At 49.1% G+C, this 20,156-nt stretch overlaps 1 protein-coding gene across 10 annotated transcripts in view; it reads left to right on the forward strand.

The window, feature by feature from the left end:
* The window catches only part of STK40 (serine/threonine kinase 40), a 74,568-nt gene that overhangs the window by 33,321 nt on the left and 21,091 nt on the right, over nt 1-20,156 (forward strand). For 8 of the 10 annotated variants that reach the window (XM_073317346.2, XM_073317344.2, XM_073317343.2 and 5 more), the window contains 5 exons: nt 529-581; nt 9,745-9,860; nt 13,705-13,849; nt 14,277-14,396; nt 15,151-15,235. In XM_073317346.2, coding sequence (XP_073173447.1) covers nt 529-581; nt 9,745-9,860; nt 13,705-13,849; nt 14,277-14,396; nt 15,151-15,235 — 519 coding nt within the window. Of the gene's footprint in view, nt 1-526; nt 582-9,744; nt 9,861-13,704; nt 13,850-14,276; nt 14,397-15,150; nt 15,236-16,617; nt 19,615-20,156 lie in introns of those variants that run through there. The other 2 variants (XM_073317351.2, XM_073317353.2) reach the window with 2 other exon arrangements.

Raw genomic sequence — 20,156 nt, forward strand, 5'->3', positions numbered from 1 at the left:
TGGCAACAAGGGTGGAGCAGACAGAGCAGGGCTAGAGCACTGGATACACCCTCAGTGGCAAATTAACACTTTGAATTTCGTTGGGGTGTCACCAAGCTCATTAGATGTAGGGCCCGAGACATCTGACTGTTAGCGTTGTATTATTTGGGTGTAGGCAGCCTTCTTTATGGCTGTTGGCCCCCAGAACCAAGTGAAAAGTACCAAACGGGGCCTCGGCGGTGTTTGCAGACATGTACGTTGCTATTTTGAACGTAGACGGATCCAGCTGTTATCTCTGCATTGTCGGCTTTACCTTCCATAGGCTGCTTGTGTGCAGGAATAGCTCTTGGATTGTATATCACAATAACAAATTCAACAGGTGAAGTGTGAGTGTTTGCCTCTAATATTCTTCTAGTCAGAGTATGATGCAGTCTCTAAAATAGGATTAGTGCTTGTATCCTCTGAGTGCTGGGGCCAGAATTGAACTCATTCTAAGGATGCTTGTGTTCATATATCATCATCTGATCTAATATGGAATCTGTCTTACAGAAAAATATTGTGCACAGAGACTTGAAACTAGGAAACATGGTGCTAAACAAAAGGTAAGTCATTCCTTCTTTTTGCATCTGTTTTGTGGTGCTTCCTTAAGGGATTTCCTTTCTAGCAGACGTCTCCTTCATGGGTTACAGAGGTGTGCAGATCATTAAGTTCACACATGGCTGCTATTCCAGAGATGGTGAGAGGAAAGGAACAGTTTAATCTTTTGTCTGTTGTCCCCTGCCCTGCCAAAATTCTGTTCTTAGAGGTCCCCCAAAAGTGAGCAGAGCCAACCAATCTCAGTTCCCCCCAATGTACTTCCACTGCCCACACCAAGCGGTTAGCCTGTGGTCTAGAGGTCGGGCATGCAGACTCTTGAGTTCTAGTCTCAGCTCTGCTACTGAGCAGGGCCTCAGTTTGCCCACCTGTATAATGTGGATGACGCCAATTGGCAGTGTTGAGTTTTAATGTTTGTCACATGCTTTGAGATTTGCGGATGAAAGTCCCTGTGTAAGAACTGAGCATTACTCCTGTGACTGGATCTTGCCCTCAGAGCCTGGGAATTGTGACAATGATAGGCAAACTGCAGCTTTTACCCTTCCTGGTCTCTTGAAGTGCATCTCCTAGGACCTAGGGGTGACAGTGGACGAGAAGCTGGATATGAGTCAGCAGTGTGCCCTTGTTGCCAAGAAGGCCAATGGCATTTTGGGATGTATAAGTAGGGGCATAGCGAGCAGATCGAGGGACGTGATCGTTCCCCTCTATTCGACATTGGTGAGGCCTCATCTGGAGTACTGTGTCCAGTTTTGGGCCCCACACTTCAAGAAGGATGTGGATAAATTGGAGAGAGTCCAGCGAAGGGCAACAAAAATGATTAGGGGACTGGAACACATGAGTTATGAGGAGAGGCTGAGGGAGCTGGGATTGTTTAGTCTGCAGAAGAAAAGAATGAGGGGGGATTTGATAGCTGCTTTCAACTACCTGAAAGGGGGTTCCAAAGAGGATGGCTCTAGACTGTTCTCAATGGTAGCAGATGACAGAACGAGGAGTAATGGTCTCAAGTTGCAGTGGGGGAGGTTTAGATTGGATATTAGGAAAAACTTTTTCACTAAGAGGGTGGTGAAACACTGGAATGCGTTACCTAGGGAGGTGGTAGAATCTCCTTCCTTAGAGGTTTTTAAGGTCAGGCTTGACAAAGCCCTGGCTGGGATGATTTAACTGGGAATTGGTCCTGCTTTGAGCAGGGGGTTGGACTAGATGACCTTCTGGGGTCCCTTCCAACCCTGATATTCTATGATTCTATGATTCCTCCCAGGCCTTGGGCTGTTCTGTCTCCAGATGGAGTCCTGCTGTTCTCCCACTCTTGAGACCAGGCCCCTGGGGCCACTGTCCTCTGATCCCGTGTGATTACCTCAGCAGGTGCAGTGCCTGCAGTTCTGCTCCCTCTGGGAGTCATGATCAGACAGCCTTCTTAAAGCAAGGTAGTTTGTTTAGAACAGGGGTTGGCAACCTATGGCACGCGTGTCAAAGATGGCACGCGAGCTGATTTTTAATGGCACGCTTCTGCCTGCCGGGTCCCAGCCACTGGCCCTGCTCAGCCCGCTGCCGAACCCAGGCTGGGACCCCGGCAGGCAACACCGTGCCATTAAAAATCCTGCCTGGGTTCTTGCCCCTCCTCCTCCTCCCTCCCGGCTGCTGATCAGCTGATGGCCCTTGGGAAGGAGGGGGAGAAGCAAAGCGGAGTCCCAGCATGCTCGCTGCTCTGGGGAGGAGGCGGAGACGAGGTGGGGACAGGGCTTTGGGGTAGGGGGGTGGAATCGAGGCATATCCCCTCCAGCCCCCTGCCTTGAGCTGCTCTGGGCAGGGGGCTGGGAGCACTCCCACGACCCCAGCCCTCTGCCCTGATCCCAGCACCCCCCTCACACACACCCAGCCCTGACTCCAGCCCCCCAACCCTTTGTCCTGACTCCTGCACCCCACTCACATGCCCCCAGCCCTCTGCCCTGACTCTCCTGCACCCCCCTCACATACCCAGCCCCCCTACACACCCCATGTCTTGACTCTTGCACTCCCCACATTCCCACCCCCACCCTGAGCATCAAGCGGGAGCTCCTACACCCCACCCCCCCACATTCCCACCTGCACTCCTCGCACCAAATGGGAGTTGCCCAGGTAAGCATTACACCCCCAAATCTCCGGCCCCAACCCTGAGCCCCCTCCCTCATTCTAGCTCCTGGCCAGACCCTACACCCCAACCCCCAGTCTGCTCTTTCACCCCCAGCACTGTGCTCAGTGCACTCCCACGCTCAGCTCCGTGCAGAGAGAGAGAGGAAGAGAATGGGTTAGAACCAGGGAGAAGGTAGGTACCCACTATATGTGGGCAGGGCCGGGATCCCGGACCAGTAGCGGGCTGAGTGGGGCTGGCAGCCGGGACCCTGGCTGGCAGGAGCTGGCAGACGAAACCCCAGACAGGCAGCGGGCTGAGCTGCTCAGTCCACTGCCGGTCTGGGGTCCTGGCCACCGGCCCCGCTCAGTCCACTGCCGGTCTGGGGTTCTGGCTGCTGGCCCCTTGCCAGCCAGGGTCCCGGCTGCAGGCCCCGCTCAGTCCCTTGCCAGTCTGGGGTTCTGGCCGCCGGCCTAGGTGAACGGAACCCCAGGCTGGCAGCGGGCTGAGCGGGCCGGTGGCGTAAGATCAGCATTTTAATTTAATTTTAAATGAAGCTTCTTAAACATTTTAAAAACCTTGTTTACTTTACATTCGACAATAGTTTAGTTATATAATATATAGACTTAGAGAGAGCTTCTAAAAAACGTTAAAATGTATTACTGGTGTGTGAAACCTTAAATTAAAGTGAATAAATGAAGATTTGGCACACCGCTTCTGAAAGGTTGCCTGAACCCTGGTTTCGAACAAAAGCGTATAAAAGAAAATATCTGAAAACATTAACTAGTCTATAGGCATGCCCACATCTTCTTCCTCAGAGTTCCCCATTCCCCAACTTCTCTGACACTCCCACAACTCTCACAGGACCTGTCTTTGTTCTTACCAGGAACAGCCCTTGGCAATTGACCCCACTTCCTCTCCTGACAGAGGCTTTTCGGTGTCCTTTGATTTCTTTGTTCCCAGCATTGGCAGAAAGAGCTGTCACTCAGGCCCAGAAGTAGGCCATTGTCCTGTAATTTTGCCCCTTAACCCTTACTGGGAGGCTGATTATTTATAGCTAGTTGTTTTCCTGCTTGCTTTTCCCACAGCCCCTTGTTAAACTAGATCCATGCATTCAGACAGGAGAGTAACCAATCTATAATAACTTAATCTCTCTGACCAGGTCACATACAGTGTTCCTAAATTATTACATTGCAGGTCCCTGTCCATCAGTTGCATCTTGATGGCAGTGCCTTTGAAGTACAGTTTGTGAGAGGCTTGAGGGAACAAAAGTTGTCTAACTTGACTTTGTAAACAAATAATCCAGATTGAATTTCATACCCTAATTCTAGATGGACTTGAGCCTGAAATTTCCATTCTTAGCTTTTACATTGGAGGCTGCTAATACACATGGCAGAGTTATTGCAGATCAGTTTTCAGTTTCTAATTCAAATGGGTAATCAGCCTCTACTAATTCTGAGGCTTCCTGAGCAAAGTCAATGAAAATCTCATCCTTACTGCCAAACAATTAAGGGTTTTTTTCATTCTTTATAGAAGGCAGGATAAAACCTTTGAATAACCTATGGCCAGTGTTAAGACAAAGTCGGACTAGATGATCCTAATGTCTTTTCTGGCCTTAAACTCTACAAATCTATGAAAGAAAAAGTATATAGCAAGGAGAACATAAGTGTGCGGGTGGTGTTTGATGGCCTGTGCTGGATAGGAGGCCAGACTATCGCATCAGTCTTCTGGCCTTAAGCTCTAAACAGCTTCCTTTCTGCAGGCTGGAGAGTGGGTAGGGACTGGATTGGGAAATGGAGTTTATCTCGGTAGGCCATTGAAGAGAGAAGGGAACAGATGCTGGCTTTACCTGTAAGCTAGTAGTTATTGTCTGTCTTCCTGGGATTTTACTAGTAAAGACAAAATGCAAGTTAGCATAGAAAAGAGATGATGGTGTGACAAGTCTAAAGTGCCTGGGTTTTTGTGGGGGTTGGGATGTATGGGATACTAAACTGTAACTCTCCTGGGATTATTCATGTTAGATATAGCTCAGATCAAACTAGCTTTATAAGATCCACTCCTCATTATAGATTAGTGCAGGCCTAGGCTACAGCAGGATATAAAAAGCATTGTATTAATGCAAGATTCCCCCTTAAAGAGCAGTTATAATCTGCAGTCAATTTTACATTTACTTTGCAGGTTTTCATTGTTTGATTTACAGGGCAAAAACTTGCTCGGTTTACAAATCAGATGATTTTTTGGTAACTGACACCAAATTCTGCCTCAGTCTGAAAATGCAACTTTAATGCCTCTTACCTCATCACTAGTAACAAAGATTCTGTAGTTGGGTTGCACAAGGCAGAATAGAATCCTGTTGGTTCTGCAGGGCTAATGGGAGTAAAAGCGTAGTCAGTAAAGTGCAGTCAGATCCCAAGATGTGTAGGGAGCTAGAAATTGGTTCCATATTTACATGGTCACATTTCTCACTAGCACCACACTCTATATTCAGCCTAGGAGCCTTCTGAGTGGTCCTTTTAAAAATCTGTGTTCAGCCAGTTCTACACTGGCTAAGATGACTCTTCTGTCTCTCCCCCAAGTTGTATTTGACATCAGGCACCTGTTTGCTCTTCCTCATTTTTCCTTGCAGGATGGGTGCTCCTAGCCTGTTGCCTTGTGACAGGACCTGCCTTCATTCTGTTGTCGTGCTGACTCCCTTTTCAGCTTCAGTTGCATTTTGCTGCTGCTTCTTTCACAACTGGTTTGAAGTTGCTTAAACTCTGGGACCTGATTCTGCCCTCATTTGCACCTGAGTTACTCCATTGAAGACAGTGGGATTGGATGGGTGTAAAGAAGGCAGAATGGGGCCCTTGTTTTTGTGGAAATCAGCCAGGAGTTAATTACTTCTGATAACTTATTTCAGTTAGGCTTTCAATTTCTCTTCCACTGGCCAAACAGCAAAATTTTCTGTCTTGGAGCCATTGTGCGCTAAGTGTGCATACCTCAGAGGGCAGGATCTGGTCCTTAAGTTATATTTGGAAAATAAAAACAGGGGCTGCCCAGCCTGAAATATCTGAGTACCGAGGTATGTTCCCCTTCTCTGGAGAAAGTGAACTCTCCTGTTCCAGGGAGGTTGGCACAGCTTCCCTTCATTTTTATGGGTAGGAGGTGCAACCCAAGTTCCTAGAAAAGAAGAAAACAGAGCATCAGCCAAAATGCTCATAACTGAAGCGTGACTCATTCAAACCAAATGGCGCTGATGCAAATCTTCGTTTATTTCTCTCTCCCAGTCCTGTTGGAATGGGATTGACTGCCTTGAGGGAATAAAGCCATCATTTCTCTGCAGTTAAACTGTAAGAGCTGGTCACCAGTGACTCAGTAACCAAGTAAAGCTTAAAGTCTGCCAAAAGAACGTGGAGGATCTTTTGAGTTAATCTTGTTTTCTGACACTCATTCAAAACTGGACTTTAATTGAGCAACCAGTGGCTCAGTTCTGAATGCTGCAATCCTATAGTAGTATCTAACACAGCATGCTGCTTTATCCCGACGTACAGTCGGCCTTGTTGGTCTTTCTTTAGTTGTCCCAAAAATCTAGTTTTGTCTTAACAAGACAAACTTAGCTGGTGACTTCTCAAGCCTTTTAAGAATTTCCCTTTGTGCATCAGTGTTAGGGTATTCCTATCAAAACATAAATTGACTTGAAGAAACATTCATGTTCTTTCTGCTCTTAGTCTCTCATCGTTTTTAGCCACACATGTCCTCCCAGAACATGAGCTCCATTACTTAAAATACCTCATTGAACTTATTAGTTCAACATTCAGTGTTTAAAATGCACATGTTTAAAGTAAAATGGCCATCTAAGTTGTTGAGTTACCACTTTACTAAGCTGATGTGATTTTCACAGTAACTTTTAGAGTTCAAAATTTTAGTGACAGTGTTTTAAAATAGCTTAATCAGTCACAACTTTCACCAGAATTGGCAAGATGCCAGGGGAATGTGTTTCCACTTGATTCAGATTACACTGCTTTTCTATTCCACTTCTCTTCTCATTACCCCATGGCAGCACCTTCGTACAATAGTTCATCTGCATAGTCTATATTGTGGTCAGCGTCCAAGCTGTGGAGCATTTCAGACGCTCACTTATATCCAAACTTTGTCAGGGAAATGGGCACTCATTGAGCATCACTTCTGCATGTGCTTCCATTAGCTTTGTGAAGGCTGTTTAAGAGTATTTTGGTAGACTAATCTTATGTTGCCTTGCTACTGTGTTGTCCCTATCTTGCTTCCAATGTCCACATGTAGAATTTTCTTCTTAGAGCTTCATGTGTCTTTGGCCATCCATGTCTCCTGCATCGTGCCTTGGAGGTACTTTCCAGAAGTGCACAGAATTAATGTCTTTTATCCAGTTTCAGATTTCTAGAGCTTTGATTTGGGGTGCAAATAGTGGTCATAGTCTCAGTAGTTCATGTTGGGGCTATGGGGGCCTGGGCAGTCAGTGTGTTACTGAACCGCTGATTGTTAGATGGAAGTTCTATATCAAGCAGTTTCAGGAATGACACGTACTGCACTTGCACATTTCTTCTACTGTTGTACCCTGAGCTAGAGGCCAAGAGGGCACATTTCTTATCCATCTTTCCCTGCAGCTGGTCTGATTCACTGGACGGTGATTTGGTGCTGTCTGGTTTTCTTGTTGGGTGGTGTGATCAGAGAGAAGTTGTGGGAATCTAAAGTCTTATGCTCAGCTCTCCCAATACCAGCCTTCTGCTCCCATGCAGAATCTCTAGACACATGCTGGCTGCGTGTACGAGCCTACTCAGCCCCCAATTCCTATTTGAACACAAACAGAAAAGTCTTTACCTTCCCTGACTGAATTCAGTTGTTCCCCTGCAACGGTTGGTGGCTTTCAGTGCAAGGAGCTGCATTCCCTGTATTGTGTTTAATGATCACAGCTGCAGGATAAGCTTTCTGTTTAACTCATTTGGTTGCTGGAAAGAGGCAAAATGAGACTTCTGTAGGGGTCCTTGCAGAACTCGCTCCTTGCTCCAAATGTCACATGCTGCTGCCGCGGGGGGGCGCGAGCGGCACCAAACCATAGTCAGGTTTGCGCACATGCATCCCTTACTAGCAAGAAGGGAAAGACATTTGAAGTGACACCAAGATGCTTGGCTATAAAGAACTGTTTTAGCAAATATATGCTAGGTTTACTCTTGTCAAAAACAATGAGTTTTATGGCAAGAATGCCATTAACTGAAGAGAGAGAAACTCACTGAATCTTCTACAGCAATGAGCCGTTGAAACTGGGCAGGAAGGTAAGCTTTTGAGTAGCTTGCTGTGGAGAGGGCCAGTGATTTGGGCTGATCAGAAATGTTCTCTGGCACCGAAAGATGCCTGTTGTAGAAACCCATGTTTTCTCTGTTGGCTGCAGCAGTGGAGTTGGCTGACTATTGCTTGATAAAATCCAGACCACAGGCATCACGTTCCTAGGTTAATGAAAATACTGCAGCCGTTGTCACCTGGGAAACAGATCCCTGCATGAAAACCTCTGGCTAGCTCAAGCCACCCCCAAAGTAGCCAGTGCAGCAGCTTGATTCTACATTTGCAAATCAGATCAGATTTCAGTGCCTAAAGAAAGCCAAGCAACCCTGAACATCTTTGTGTCAGTCTAAACACCGAGCCTTTTACAGCGCTAGCAAAGCTTGGATCTGCCATCTTTCCACAGCGTGTCTCTTGATATTCCACTTTCAGTCTCTCTTGACAATAGTCTAATGGGAGTCTCTTGAACATCAGTCTTGTTTCTTAAATAAAAGTAATGAGGAAACTCCCCATTGCCAGCCCACACTTGATTTTGTTTGATTCTTCTAATATTTCTGGATTAAGTCAGTCAAAATTATCCATGAAATATTAGAAGAATCAAACAAAATCAAGTGTGGGCTGGCAATGGGGAGTTTCCTCATTACTTTTATTTAAGAAACAAGACTGATGTTCAAGAGACTCCCATTAGACTATTGTCAAGAGAGACTGAAAGTGGAATATCAAGAGACACGCTGTGGAAAGATGGCAGATCCAAGCTTTGCTAGCGCTGTAAAAGGCTCGGTGTTTAGACTCTAAGGTGCCACGAGTACTCCTTTTCTTTTTCCCAGGGTATAATAGTGTCATTTCCAGACAGTGGCTTTGGCCTCTATCCTTTGAGTTTTATGTTAAGATTCTTAGATTGTTCAAGTGACTATTGAAAGTAACATGGAGGTAATTAATTTCATAATGAGCTTAACTCTGAAAGAATTTCTTAAATCAGATCAGGAAATCCTGTAGAAACAAGGGTATTTTAGTGTGAAAAATGTGTATATCTAAAGTTCTTATCCTCTTTACCTAGAAACAGTTATCCCTAAAGAAACCCCTAGTTATTGATTAACCATTGCCTGTACACTGGGTACTTTCATGGAAAGAGTATCCATGAATGCCTGGTTGTGTGCTGTGAAACCCTGGTGCAGTGTAGAGCTTGTTTGGAGATGGGTCTGTGGAATGATGGGGAGGTGGGGGGAAAGAGGGTCAGCTTCTCAAATGAGAGCGCTGCCATTTCTTACTGCTCACAAGAGGTGGCAGAGATTTTAAAAAGAAGAAAAGGAGGACTTGTGGCACCTTAGAGACTAACCAATTTATTTGAGCATAAGCTTTCGTGAGCTACAGCTCACTTCATCGGATGCATGTGAGCTGTAGCTCACAAAAGCTTATGCTCAAATAAATTGGTTAGTCTCTAAGGTGCCACAAGTTCTCCTTTTCTTTTTGCGAATACAGACTAACACGGCTGCTACTCTGAAACCAGAGATTTTAAAGCCCAACACAGAGGTCCAGCTGGGCACTTTGCCTCTTGCAAATATGTTGCCAAGTCCTGTTTTGGCATATTTAGAACGGCTCTCCTTCAGAATGGGCTGGGTTTATAACCACGGCTGCCAGTGTAAAGCTAGCCTTTGCTTGGCGTTTTACTGACTTCCTGCAAAGAAGTATAGTTGTTTCTGCCTTAGTGTAAACCAAGGGAATCAACGCTGTCTGGCTCCTGACCTGGCTCTCCAATGCCTTGTAATCCTCCCCAGGACTCACCGAATAACCATAACAAACTTCTGTCTTGGAAAGCACCTAGTGAGCGAAGACGACCTGTTGAAGGATCAGCGAGGGAGCCCCGCCTACATCAGCCCAGACGTTCTCAGTGGTAGGCAATCCCTTTCCTTCCTCAGTGGGAGTTCACAGCCCCTGCCTGTGTAGTCAGCTTTGTTTTATCTGTATGCTGCTCTTGTTCCTGGAAGAGAACTCCGCCTAGTCCTTGTTCCCAGATGTAACATACCTCTAAGATCCTCTTACCCACTAATATGAGAGCTAGTCTGTTTTCCACTGGGAGGGGAAGGGAAGAGTGTTTGTAATTCTTGGGTTAAGCTACACTGGAACAATGCTCTCTGACTCTGAAATCAGCATGTCCACACATGGAGTTGGTCAGGAACCCTGATGAATTCCATGTATAGACAAGCTCTTGTGCTCTCAGTCTTAATTCTGTCCCACGAGGGATCTGTGCAGCTTAGCTGGGTGATGGGTGCACACCCCACACAAGAACCAGGGCTAAGTCAGTTCTGACACCGTAGGAGTAGCACTCGCCCCAGGCTGTGCTGTTTGATGTTACACAGCTCCCTTTTGCTTAGTCTCCAGGGGCTGCCCTGGTGGAAACTAAAGATCCCGTGGGCACTTTGTGCTGGGTAAGGGACTCTGACAACGTCCCGGCCTCTGAACCGGCAGCAGCTTAGGAGGTGGTGGTTGTGCTTGACTAGGCAGTGACTGCACTGCCAGTACCTAGTGATCTGCGACTTTAGAGCGTTTAGGGTACCTGGTGCATCGCAGCGTGTCCAGCTGGAATCCCAAGTCTGTGCCGCTACAGCTGAGCTGTTTGTGCTTAGAGAGAACGGGGCTTAGTGAGCCGGGACGTTCAGTGTTGCTTCTGAAAGGCTTAGGAGTCAGCCCTGGCTCGTTCAAGGCCTGGCTCAAGCTGGTGTTTGCCAACTACCCTGAGAGAGCTTGACTTCTGTGTGTTTTGGCACCTGCCTGTTTCTGCTAGGAGACCTCCCTTGGTCTGCGGACTCTGGTGGACCCCTCTTAAAGTATCAATACAAATGGCTTTTTATGTTCCAGGAGGCAGCAAAACCTGCAGACACAGGCTCCCCTCTCTGTCTCTCCCCGTGGTCTGTGTTCTTCCTGTCGGCAGGCACCTCTTAGTCCTGCCTGCAAGGCTTAAGTCTCTTCTCCCTGGCTTCATCCTGCGTGGGTGGGGGAAGAGACAAATCCACACAGCCGTGAGGTGGAAATTGGAGAGCTCTCTGGAGTGTCTGCTTCCCATGGGTGCCTCACTGCCTGTGTCCAGGCCCTGATCCTGAGATACAGCCAGCTTCTGGAAATCCCTGGGCCATTTGATCTGCTTCCTTCCAGGGTCTGTTTTAAGGCCCTGTCATTATCTTATGCGACATCTGAGATCTCTAGCATTGTAGCAGGCCAGCATGTGAGAAGTGAGCCCTGCGTTGTTTGGTCCGCTGTAATCCAGGGGCATCATTTGCCGTGGAGCTTAGCACTAGAGTGTAGTGACTAGCTACATGCCTGGCTGCTGCTTGACTCAATTGCGGGCGAGTACAGAGATCGATGGGGGGACAGGGGAAAGGTGGGCAAATTTTTAATTTTGTTCATCTTATCCTCTCCCCTCAATGCCTGGTACAGAGGAGCCCAGTGAGCCTCCGGAAGGCAAAGCCCCATGGCTCCATGTTACACAGTATCTGTCCTAAGCCAGCAAATGCCCAGGGCCTCTGTGCAGAGAGAATCGCAGGCAGGAACCTGCTGAGAGCTGTGCAGGCCTGTAAGGTCTCTCCTGCTTCTCGAGGTATTGTGAGCTCCTGTGCCCAAGTGGGTGGGGTGAGTTAAGTACATTTCAGGGCACTGGGGCAGTCTGAGCAAAACTGGCTGCTCTTTGTGATGGAGGTTGCTTGGAACTCCCTGCTGCTGTCTCCAGCCCTCCTGCTTTACCAAGCTGGGGCTTCTCCTCACTCATCAGTGGGGTTCTGCAGTAATCCGGTCTGGGCCCAGGCCATGCCTGACCTTGCCACTCGTGGCTGCATAGTGCTATTGGGAGCATTTCTTTGCTTTTCTAAAATCTCCCTTGTTGCCAAATTTGAGGATGACACATCTGTAGGTCCAGCCCTGCAAGGTTCTGGGCACCCTCCAGTCACACTGACTTCCCTGGAATAGAGGATGCTAAGGGCCTTGCAGGATAAAGCCTTGTATATTGGGACAGCCCATAGCTGAGGCACCGATGGCAGACCTACCCAGGCAAAAGCGCTCTGTGGTTCTGGGATGCATCCCTCTGGCATGAGCACCTTCCGAGCCCGTCCTGTGAAAGGGAAGGGTGTGTGTAACCCTTCCACGCCTGGGCTCTACACACCCAGGAGACTCAGGCTGGAGCCTGCAGTAAGAATGCAGCTCGGGAACCACTCAGTCCTTAGCCACAGTATCCTCTGAGCCTGGCAGCAGACAAGACCCAAGGCCATCAGATTTTCCTTCCAAACTAGATGTTCATTTAGTTTCTAAGAGACTGTTCTTGGTGTGGTGGAGCCTCCCTCTGTCTGCATGTCTAATATTCCTGGGTGAGGGGGAGCTAAAGACACAGGGATGATTACTCCTTGTTTTAGGGCTCTCAAAGGAGCTGTCTCCTGCTAAGAGATGGGCTGAATTTCATGGCTGACAAAATGTCACTGCAGGAGAAGTCGGCAAGCAAGGAGGGGGGTGAGGTGCCTCTTGAGTTGCACAAAGCAAAGAATAATTAGTACCGATAGGGAATGCTGCAGCGGTGACTCACTGGTGACTCAGCGGAAGTCGTTCCCTTAATCCTGTGCTGTGGTACAGCAACAGGAGCTTAATGTTCAACCTCCTGCAAGCTCTTACGTGCTTGATTGATGAGGTGACTGCAGGGATTCTAAAGCAGCAGTTCCCTCTAGCGGATTCCAGAGAGCCATGGGGGCTGCAGTGGAGGGTTCCCAGGATGCTGAGGCATGGGGGAGAGGTTCTATGAGCTGTGCCTCGTAATGTCAGACTTCAGCAACCAACTATTTCAGATCTCACCTAAGGGCTGAGGCATGTCAGCTCAGTTGGGTGCATCAGAGCCATATGTGACAAGCTTGGGAGTCTGCACCTCCACATGAATGGTGATGTGTCCTATACAGCCAGGCGATAGGGCCTGTAGCTTTCAGATTGGTGCTGACCTGATGTGGATGTTTTTCCAGACTCTTTTCCCAGCCCCCCACCCCCGCTTCTCATTGCAGGGATCTTTAGTCTTCTGTCGTTTCACTATTGCCAACAATCAAATTCCTCTGAACCTTATGAACCCGAGTTGGAGCAAAACACACCCAAGAGTACTTTGCCCAACACTTGCAGCACCTGGTGTGGTGGACACTGATCATCAGTGCATGGCAGTGGAGTGGGGAACAAAAGAAATGCCCCCAAAGGCCATCCCTGGTGTGGATGTAGAGGAGACAGGACTTTAGAGGAACCCCAGATGGGTTCAAGATACTCATTCTGTCTGCTTCCGGGCAAAGGAAGGGCTGCATGAGCAGTACCAGAATATGAACCTGCAGCTTTAGAGAACAGGATAGGCCACATCCCAAGCTCCTGTGAAGTGCTGCACGGTGTCAGGCCATGAGAACTTGAAAATGTAATGTAATCTCAAGATCCTGTGGTAAATAACTTTTCCCCACAGATGGGAGAAGGCTTCAGCTAGAGAGCAGCTTGACTTCTTACCCATCAGTGTGTGTCCTGCAGAGAGGAGTTCACATGCACACTGCATGCATTGTCTTAATGGACACTCCTTTGAAAGGTGGCTGGCTAGCTCAGGATCCAAAGGGTTCTCCCCATGCTGATCTAATTCTGAAAGAAGAACTTGCTTGGGAGACAGTTCCTGTGCTGTGCCACACTGAATGAGACACCGAGGTCGCAGCATCGCGTGACCTGCTTTTGTCCCTTCCTCTCTCCAGGTCGGCCATATCGTGGGAAACCTAGCGATATGTGGGCACTGGGCGTGGTGCTCTTCACCATGCTGTACGGCCAGTTTCCCTTCTATGACAGCATACCTCAAGAGCTCTTCCGCAAAATCAAGGCTGCCGAGTACACCATCCCTGAGTGAGTGACCCAGCCCCTGGTGCTCCCAGCCCTTAGTGCACGTGTAACAGTGGCTGTGGGAGCTTCAGCTAGCGAAAGGCGCTGGGGGTCAGTGGTGCTGGGTGCAAGTGTCCCAGCATACAGTGGTCTACAAGGATGCAGGAACTGTACTCTGACACCTTGTTCGAAATGTGAGCAAGGCCCTAGCACTGCTGTCCCCAGCTTGAACAAGGAAACACATAGAAATAAAATGGAAGGAAATCAAACCCAGTAGTTAATTTTGAGCTCTGGTGAATCAGAGCACAGCCCCTGCTCTCCTGTCCACTGCCCTGCTCTCCCATCCACTGCCCCACACCAGCCCCCAGCTATTCCTCCCACATTCAGCAATCTCTGGGCTGTGTAACCATCATGGCCTTTGTCTTGCTCTGACGGCATGTTTCTCTGGCAGAGATGGGCGGGTTTCTGAAAACACTGTGTGCTTGATCCGAAAACTGCTGGTGTTGGATCCGCAGCAGCGTCTCACAGCCTCCGAAGTACTGGAATCCCTCTGCTCCATCATAGCATCGTGGTGAGTGCTCCAAGCTTCAGAAGAATGGGGAGTTTGTGCTTCCTGGGGGTCAGGTGTACCTCGCTTGTGCAACAGGAATATGTTGCCATTGAGACTTTGGCGGCCCACAGATTGTAACCAGCAATCTGAAGTCCAACTAAGTAAAACCAGGCATGAGCCCTGGAAAAGGGTACGGGTTAGATGTTTGTTCTAAACTAGAGTATGTAATCATGGGGGGACAGGGATGCCATTTAAGGATAAATCTGACTCTAGAACTATGCACGTACTGAGCAGGAGGAAGCTCCTCTGTCTCAGCCCCTAGCCAAGGGCCCATTCCAGCAACAGTCCCTGCCTCTTCTCTCTTCTCTCCCCCCCCTCCCCCAGCAATTCATTCGAATTACCCCCATGTGACTCCCCAGCTGCACAATGCAGAGTCTCTGCTGCGAAGTGCCCCTAAGCCTGGAGCTGGAGTGGACACCCGGTGGGTCAGCAGTCAGGCGCAGCAGGTTTTGGAGCACGGGCTATTTTCATTTCTGCCTAAACAAGGTGGTAAGAGTGCCACATCCTGCTTAGAGCACTGGCAAAAACCAAGAGTGTGAAGTAGCGTCTTCCTTGGCTGTGGTCTGCGAGGCACTAGAGATGCCTGGTTGGCTGGAGCTGCAGTGACTGCACTGAGGCGCTCCATGGCAGGTGGGATGTACCGTGTCTGTGTGTTTCATGACTCTGGTGTGTCTGTGCCATAAATTGCTAATACACTGTGTTCTCCACGCCCCAGGCAGTCCATGTCCTCACTAAGTGGCCCTTTGCAAGTGGTACCTGATATTGATGACCAGGTGACTAACCCAGAAACCCCACAAGAGGTAAGAATGTAGCGTGGTGGTGAGCTTATTTCACACGGTGTTGAGATATAGGGAGGATTTGATTGTGGTGGGCAGAGAACCAGCTGTCCTGCCGAGTGGGCACATAGGAGAATTTGTTCCTGCTCTGACAGCCAGCTCCTTTCCCCCAGGCCTCAGCACACTTCCCCTTCAGTTGCCTTTCTCCTCAACTCCCACTTTCTCTTGTCCCTTCACTTTCCTTGTGTCTTCTTGTCAGGAGGACCCTTGCCCTCCACCGCACGCCCCCTAAACAGGGAGGGGAGCATTGCTGGAATCACAATGCAGAAGGTTGCGTTAGCTCTCCAATCTCCGTCTGTAACAGTGGCACTGGTCGGGGTAGTCAGTAGGTGGACTGGGCCAAATCCAGGCCGCCAGATACTTTTGAACGGACCCTGACATTTTTTATTTACTTATTATTATTATCATCATCATCATCATCATCATCATCCATCATTATTATTATTATTTTCTCTGGGATCTGGACCTGGAGTATACCAAGAAATTTGGACCCTGGCAACAAATAATTGACTACCCCTGCTGTAGGGGTGGTCAGTTACCCTAGATGTACTTGCCCTGTTTGATGCCTTCCAACAGGGTAATGACAGCAGGGCTATGCAGAGGAAGCAGCCGGCAGTACCAGCTAGCACATACTATGCTGGTCTCTTAGCTTTTCTGTTTAACAATTGGGCTTGAACTTTCCACGTGTCAACGAACTCCCCAGAGTTGCCGCTTCTATGCGGGGAGAACCAGGAAGTGGCAGCCGCACTACCTCTGTGCATTCTGCAGAGCAAATAAACATCCTGTTCTCTTCGCCAGTGCATTTGTGTGGGAAGCGATGGCTGGTGACCTCGCTGCACCGGCATGCCCCTTAGAGCCTTCGTGCCGCTCCACGCTAACCAGCCCGGGCTGCGCTCCGGGTTTTCCAGTTGGGGAAACTGGCTGCCACTTGGCCCACTCACCTCGCTGGGCTCACCGTAAGAGTGGCAGAGTCGTGGTCAAACTACTCCCTGGCAAAGTCCCAGATCAAGTGTAGCTGGCAGCTCTGGGATGAGATGCCCGCTCTGAGTGGGCAGGACAGCTCATGAGTGCCCCATTCCTACCTTTCCCTGGTGGCGACTGCATGGGAACCCTGCACGTGTCTGTGTTAGTAGACAGGATGCCCAGAGGCCAGCATGCTTTAGTTGGTAGCTCAGGACTATCTAAGATGGGTATTGGTGAAGGCGAATAGATGCACTGTGAGTGCCAGGGCTAGAGAGTGCTTGTCTGCTAGGCCTCAGGGGCTCACACCGCCTGGCTGCACACAAGCGTGCTTTGCCACGGGACTGGCAGTCCCACAGCTCTGACTCACTCTGTGTTGTCTGCAGGCGAAGGTGACCGAAGAATGCTCACAGTACGAGTTTGAGAATTACATGAGGCAACAGCTGCTCCTGGCTGAGGAGAAGAACACGCTGCACGAGGCGAAGAGCTTCCTGCAGAAGCGGCAGTTTGGGAACATCCCACCCGTGAGGCGCCTGGGGCATGATGCCCAGCCCATGAACCCTTTGGATGCTGCCATCCTGGCCCAGCGATACCTTCGGAAATAGCTTCCCACGCATCCAACAGCACAAGCACCATCCTGCAGTCTGCCTTTCACGTCGCGACTACAGCTCAACAGCAATACCAGTGCCCTGTGATAGAGAATAATGTAGCAACTCCTTCAAGCTCTGTTGAGGGGGACACACTCATGCTCGCTCTGTTGGAGGGAGAAGACTTTTTCAAAAGCTAGTTTTGGAAGCAGCAAACTCTTGGCATCTTCTGGAATCTCCCATTTTTAAATCCAAGCCTGGATGACTAATCTGCTTTTAATCATGACTTTTTAATCTACCTCTGTCTTTTTAACTGTGCTGTTCTCTGGATCGAGCAAAGCCTCTGGGAAGAGAGAAGATTACTAAGGGTGAAATCGGTTTGCTGGCGCAAGTGCCATGGCTGAGTGTGCAGTATGGAGAGTTGGCTGGTAGCATTTGCTCCATATGGTTTGAATAAGCTTAATTTTATCTGAGTTTCATGAAAGTAACAATTTCTTGAAACCTCCCACCCCTTATCTGCATGAAACCTTCGTTCTATTTTTAACACAACACCTAGGTTGGATATATTTTGTCTAATCCTGGCTGGTGTCTGGCGTCTCAGTAACAGCACTTTGGGCCTTTAATAAGCTTCATATGAATATTAACATCCTGGTTACCTTAGACAGCTAAGAAATGAAGCCTGCTTCCTGAGCAGTAGAACCAGGGTGAGATGCCAATGACCATTTCAGGCCAGCGTTACAAATGTCTATAAAGTCTTTCCAGGCTTATTCAGAGGTTTTGCAGAACCCTATTTAGCCCATCTTAGCCCTGACTCCCCTCTCACCTTTCACGGATTCTTTTAGCTTCTCGAGAATATATGATTTAATCTGTTTTTCAGTAGCTTATCTAAGGTGCAGTAAATTTGCATTAAATCTGTTAGCATTTTCACCGTTCATTGTGGTACAGATATAATATATGAGTTATAATGTGAAAAAGTTCCCCAGCATAATCTGTGTAGAATTAGAGGGAGAGTTGGCTAAAGCCTCTGCTATATGTGCTCTCTAGTTTATCTTGCCATCCCGGTCCTGACATGCGAATCTGGTGCTGTTCCTCTGGTCTAGCCATTGGGAGTCAGCGTGGACAGGGACATCCCAGCTTCCACCACCAAATGCCATTAAATAAGCATTGGGCTGTGTTGAGAACAGGGTAGATCATTTGAGCCTCATTTTGTGAACTGGATGCCTGTCTTGCCAGAGAACTGTTCTCACCAGAGATCCCGTGGCCTACGCTGCCCGATCCAGGCTTCTGATTAACCCAGAAGCCAGTTTTGCTTTTCAAATGCGGTCTTTCCCCTAGACCTGACCACACACTGTTCCCAGTCGTAGCTTGGAGCCCCGCAGCACTCACAGGAATAAGCTGTGATGTAATGGTCTCTTTCCTAGTTGTGGTAACCAAAGAAACCATCTGATTTCAGTGGAGCTACATAGTGAAGCAGTGGTGTGGATAGCTGGGAGCTGGCTGGGCAGGTGCAAGGAAATGCTGGAATAATAGATGTGAGAAGCAGGCAATCCCTGGACCCTGGCATGGAGGTGGGAGTTGTGCGGGCCGCAGGTTGGGCTCAGGGTTGCCGAATCAGAAATACTTCTCACTAGATACAGGAGTTTGTGCTGAGAAGTAGCAACATCTGCCAAGTACCTGGAACAGGTGCTCGCTGGCCGAGCCCCCCGTCACTGGATATCCAGTAGAGCAGCTGAGGGCCCGTCGCCAGCACCAGTTGTTCCGCGCCCCCGTTACGTCCGTGAGCGCAAGCGTGGAGTGAGTCGTGGGATTTATTTGTAGCTTGTTGCCGTCTCTTGCCTAAAGGCTGGAGATGTCATTAGATAATGTTCCCAGTTGTATTTAAATCTGCAGCCCTCTGTCAGTGGATTCTGCCTGTTAATGCACTCGGGGGCTGAACTGAGATTCCTTGGCAGGAAGGTTAATTGTAAGCTTTGGGCATTATGTTCTGCCTCCGAACTCCCTGAAGCAGATTCACAGTGTGCAGGAAGTTAGACTTATGAACACTAACAGGGACTAGAACAGCCTCGCCGAGCTCGCCAGGATGAGCCAGTAGCTTGAAGTCGTCTTAGTCTCTTATTTATTTTGTTCAAAGATGCTACAGACGGGGTGGTACCACTACCCCTCAGTGCCATCAGCAAGAGAGCTGGCATGTGGCGCCCCCTGCCATCGGCTGTTCAAAAATATCAGCCAACCACCACATAACAGCTCTGCCGGGCAGGCTTCCCTGTGGGCTTGCCCTGCACCGTGCAGGAAGGACTTTCCGAGACCTGGACACTGCACACCGCCTCATGGGGCGATAGCCTGACGGCCCATTCTTGCCAGTTCCTCTTCCCCTCCACAGTTCTCACAGCAGGCTGGAGCCCAGGAGCGCTGTGTGGATTGTCACACCTCCGTCCCCCCCCCCCCATCCGTCCTCCCGGTCTAGCTCGCAACTTGTTCATGTTACATTTTTTCCCAAAGTTAAAGCAATATTCTGGGGACTCTGCAAAGTTGTATAATACTGAGTATTCCTGCAAATGGCTAATCACCAGTGAATGATCACATGTTTAAATTAAAGAAACTGGAAAAAGATGGCAGTGCATGGGGAGGGTTTGAGAGCTGCTGGGTTTGGTTTCAGTAGATTAGACATATGACATGCTGTAGACAAGGATCCTATTGTAAAAAATGAAGAAGAAAATTTGTATAAAGACATATTTTTGTACTACATCAAAACTCTTCCTGCATGTCAGCAATAAAATTTCATAATGTAGAACTGGCGTCATGTGGCCCAGCGTCGTGCGTTTGTGTGTGTGTGGGTCGGGGCTGTGTGTGTGTATGTGGGGGGGTGACAGCTTGGCCCTAGGCCGAGTAGCCTGAGTGGGGAAGAATAGCGACTCTGCTTAGCCTCCCAAGGAGAAGGGGGTGAGCTGGACTAGCCCATCTGAGAATCCGTAACCCCTCCCACATCTTCCTGCTGGGACTAGTGGGGTGTCTTGTTCCTGCTTTGGGCTTCTGCCTGAGGGGCAGCCCCCAAAGTAGGGCTTGCCAGCTGGGCTCCTGGCTGCAGTTTGTGGGGTGATGCACTAGGGGGCACTCAAAGCCAGAGCCTGGCCCTGTAAGAAGTGTCCTCAGGAGGTGCCCTGGTCTTACTCTGACAGACGTCACCTGGCTGGGGGGAGGGAAACCCCCTGGGGGGTGAGCCTGGGCCAGGGGCAGGGCAGCCGGGCCAGGGGCAGGGCAGCCGGGCCAGGGGCAGGGCAGCCGGGCCTGGAGCGTCCTTGGGTAGACGCAGCTGCCTGCTAACACCGGCCATTCAGCCG

This window comes from Lepidochelys kempii, chromosome 19, assembly GCF_965140285.1.
Source record: "Lepidochelys kempii isolate rLepKem1 chromosome 19, rLepKem1.hap1, whole genome shotgun sequence".
Classification (NCBI taxonomy): Eukaryota; Metazoa; Chordata; order Testudines; family Cheloniidae; genus Lepidochelys; species Lepidochelys kempii.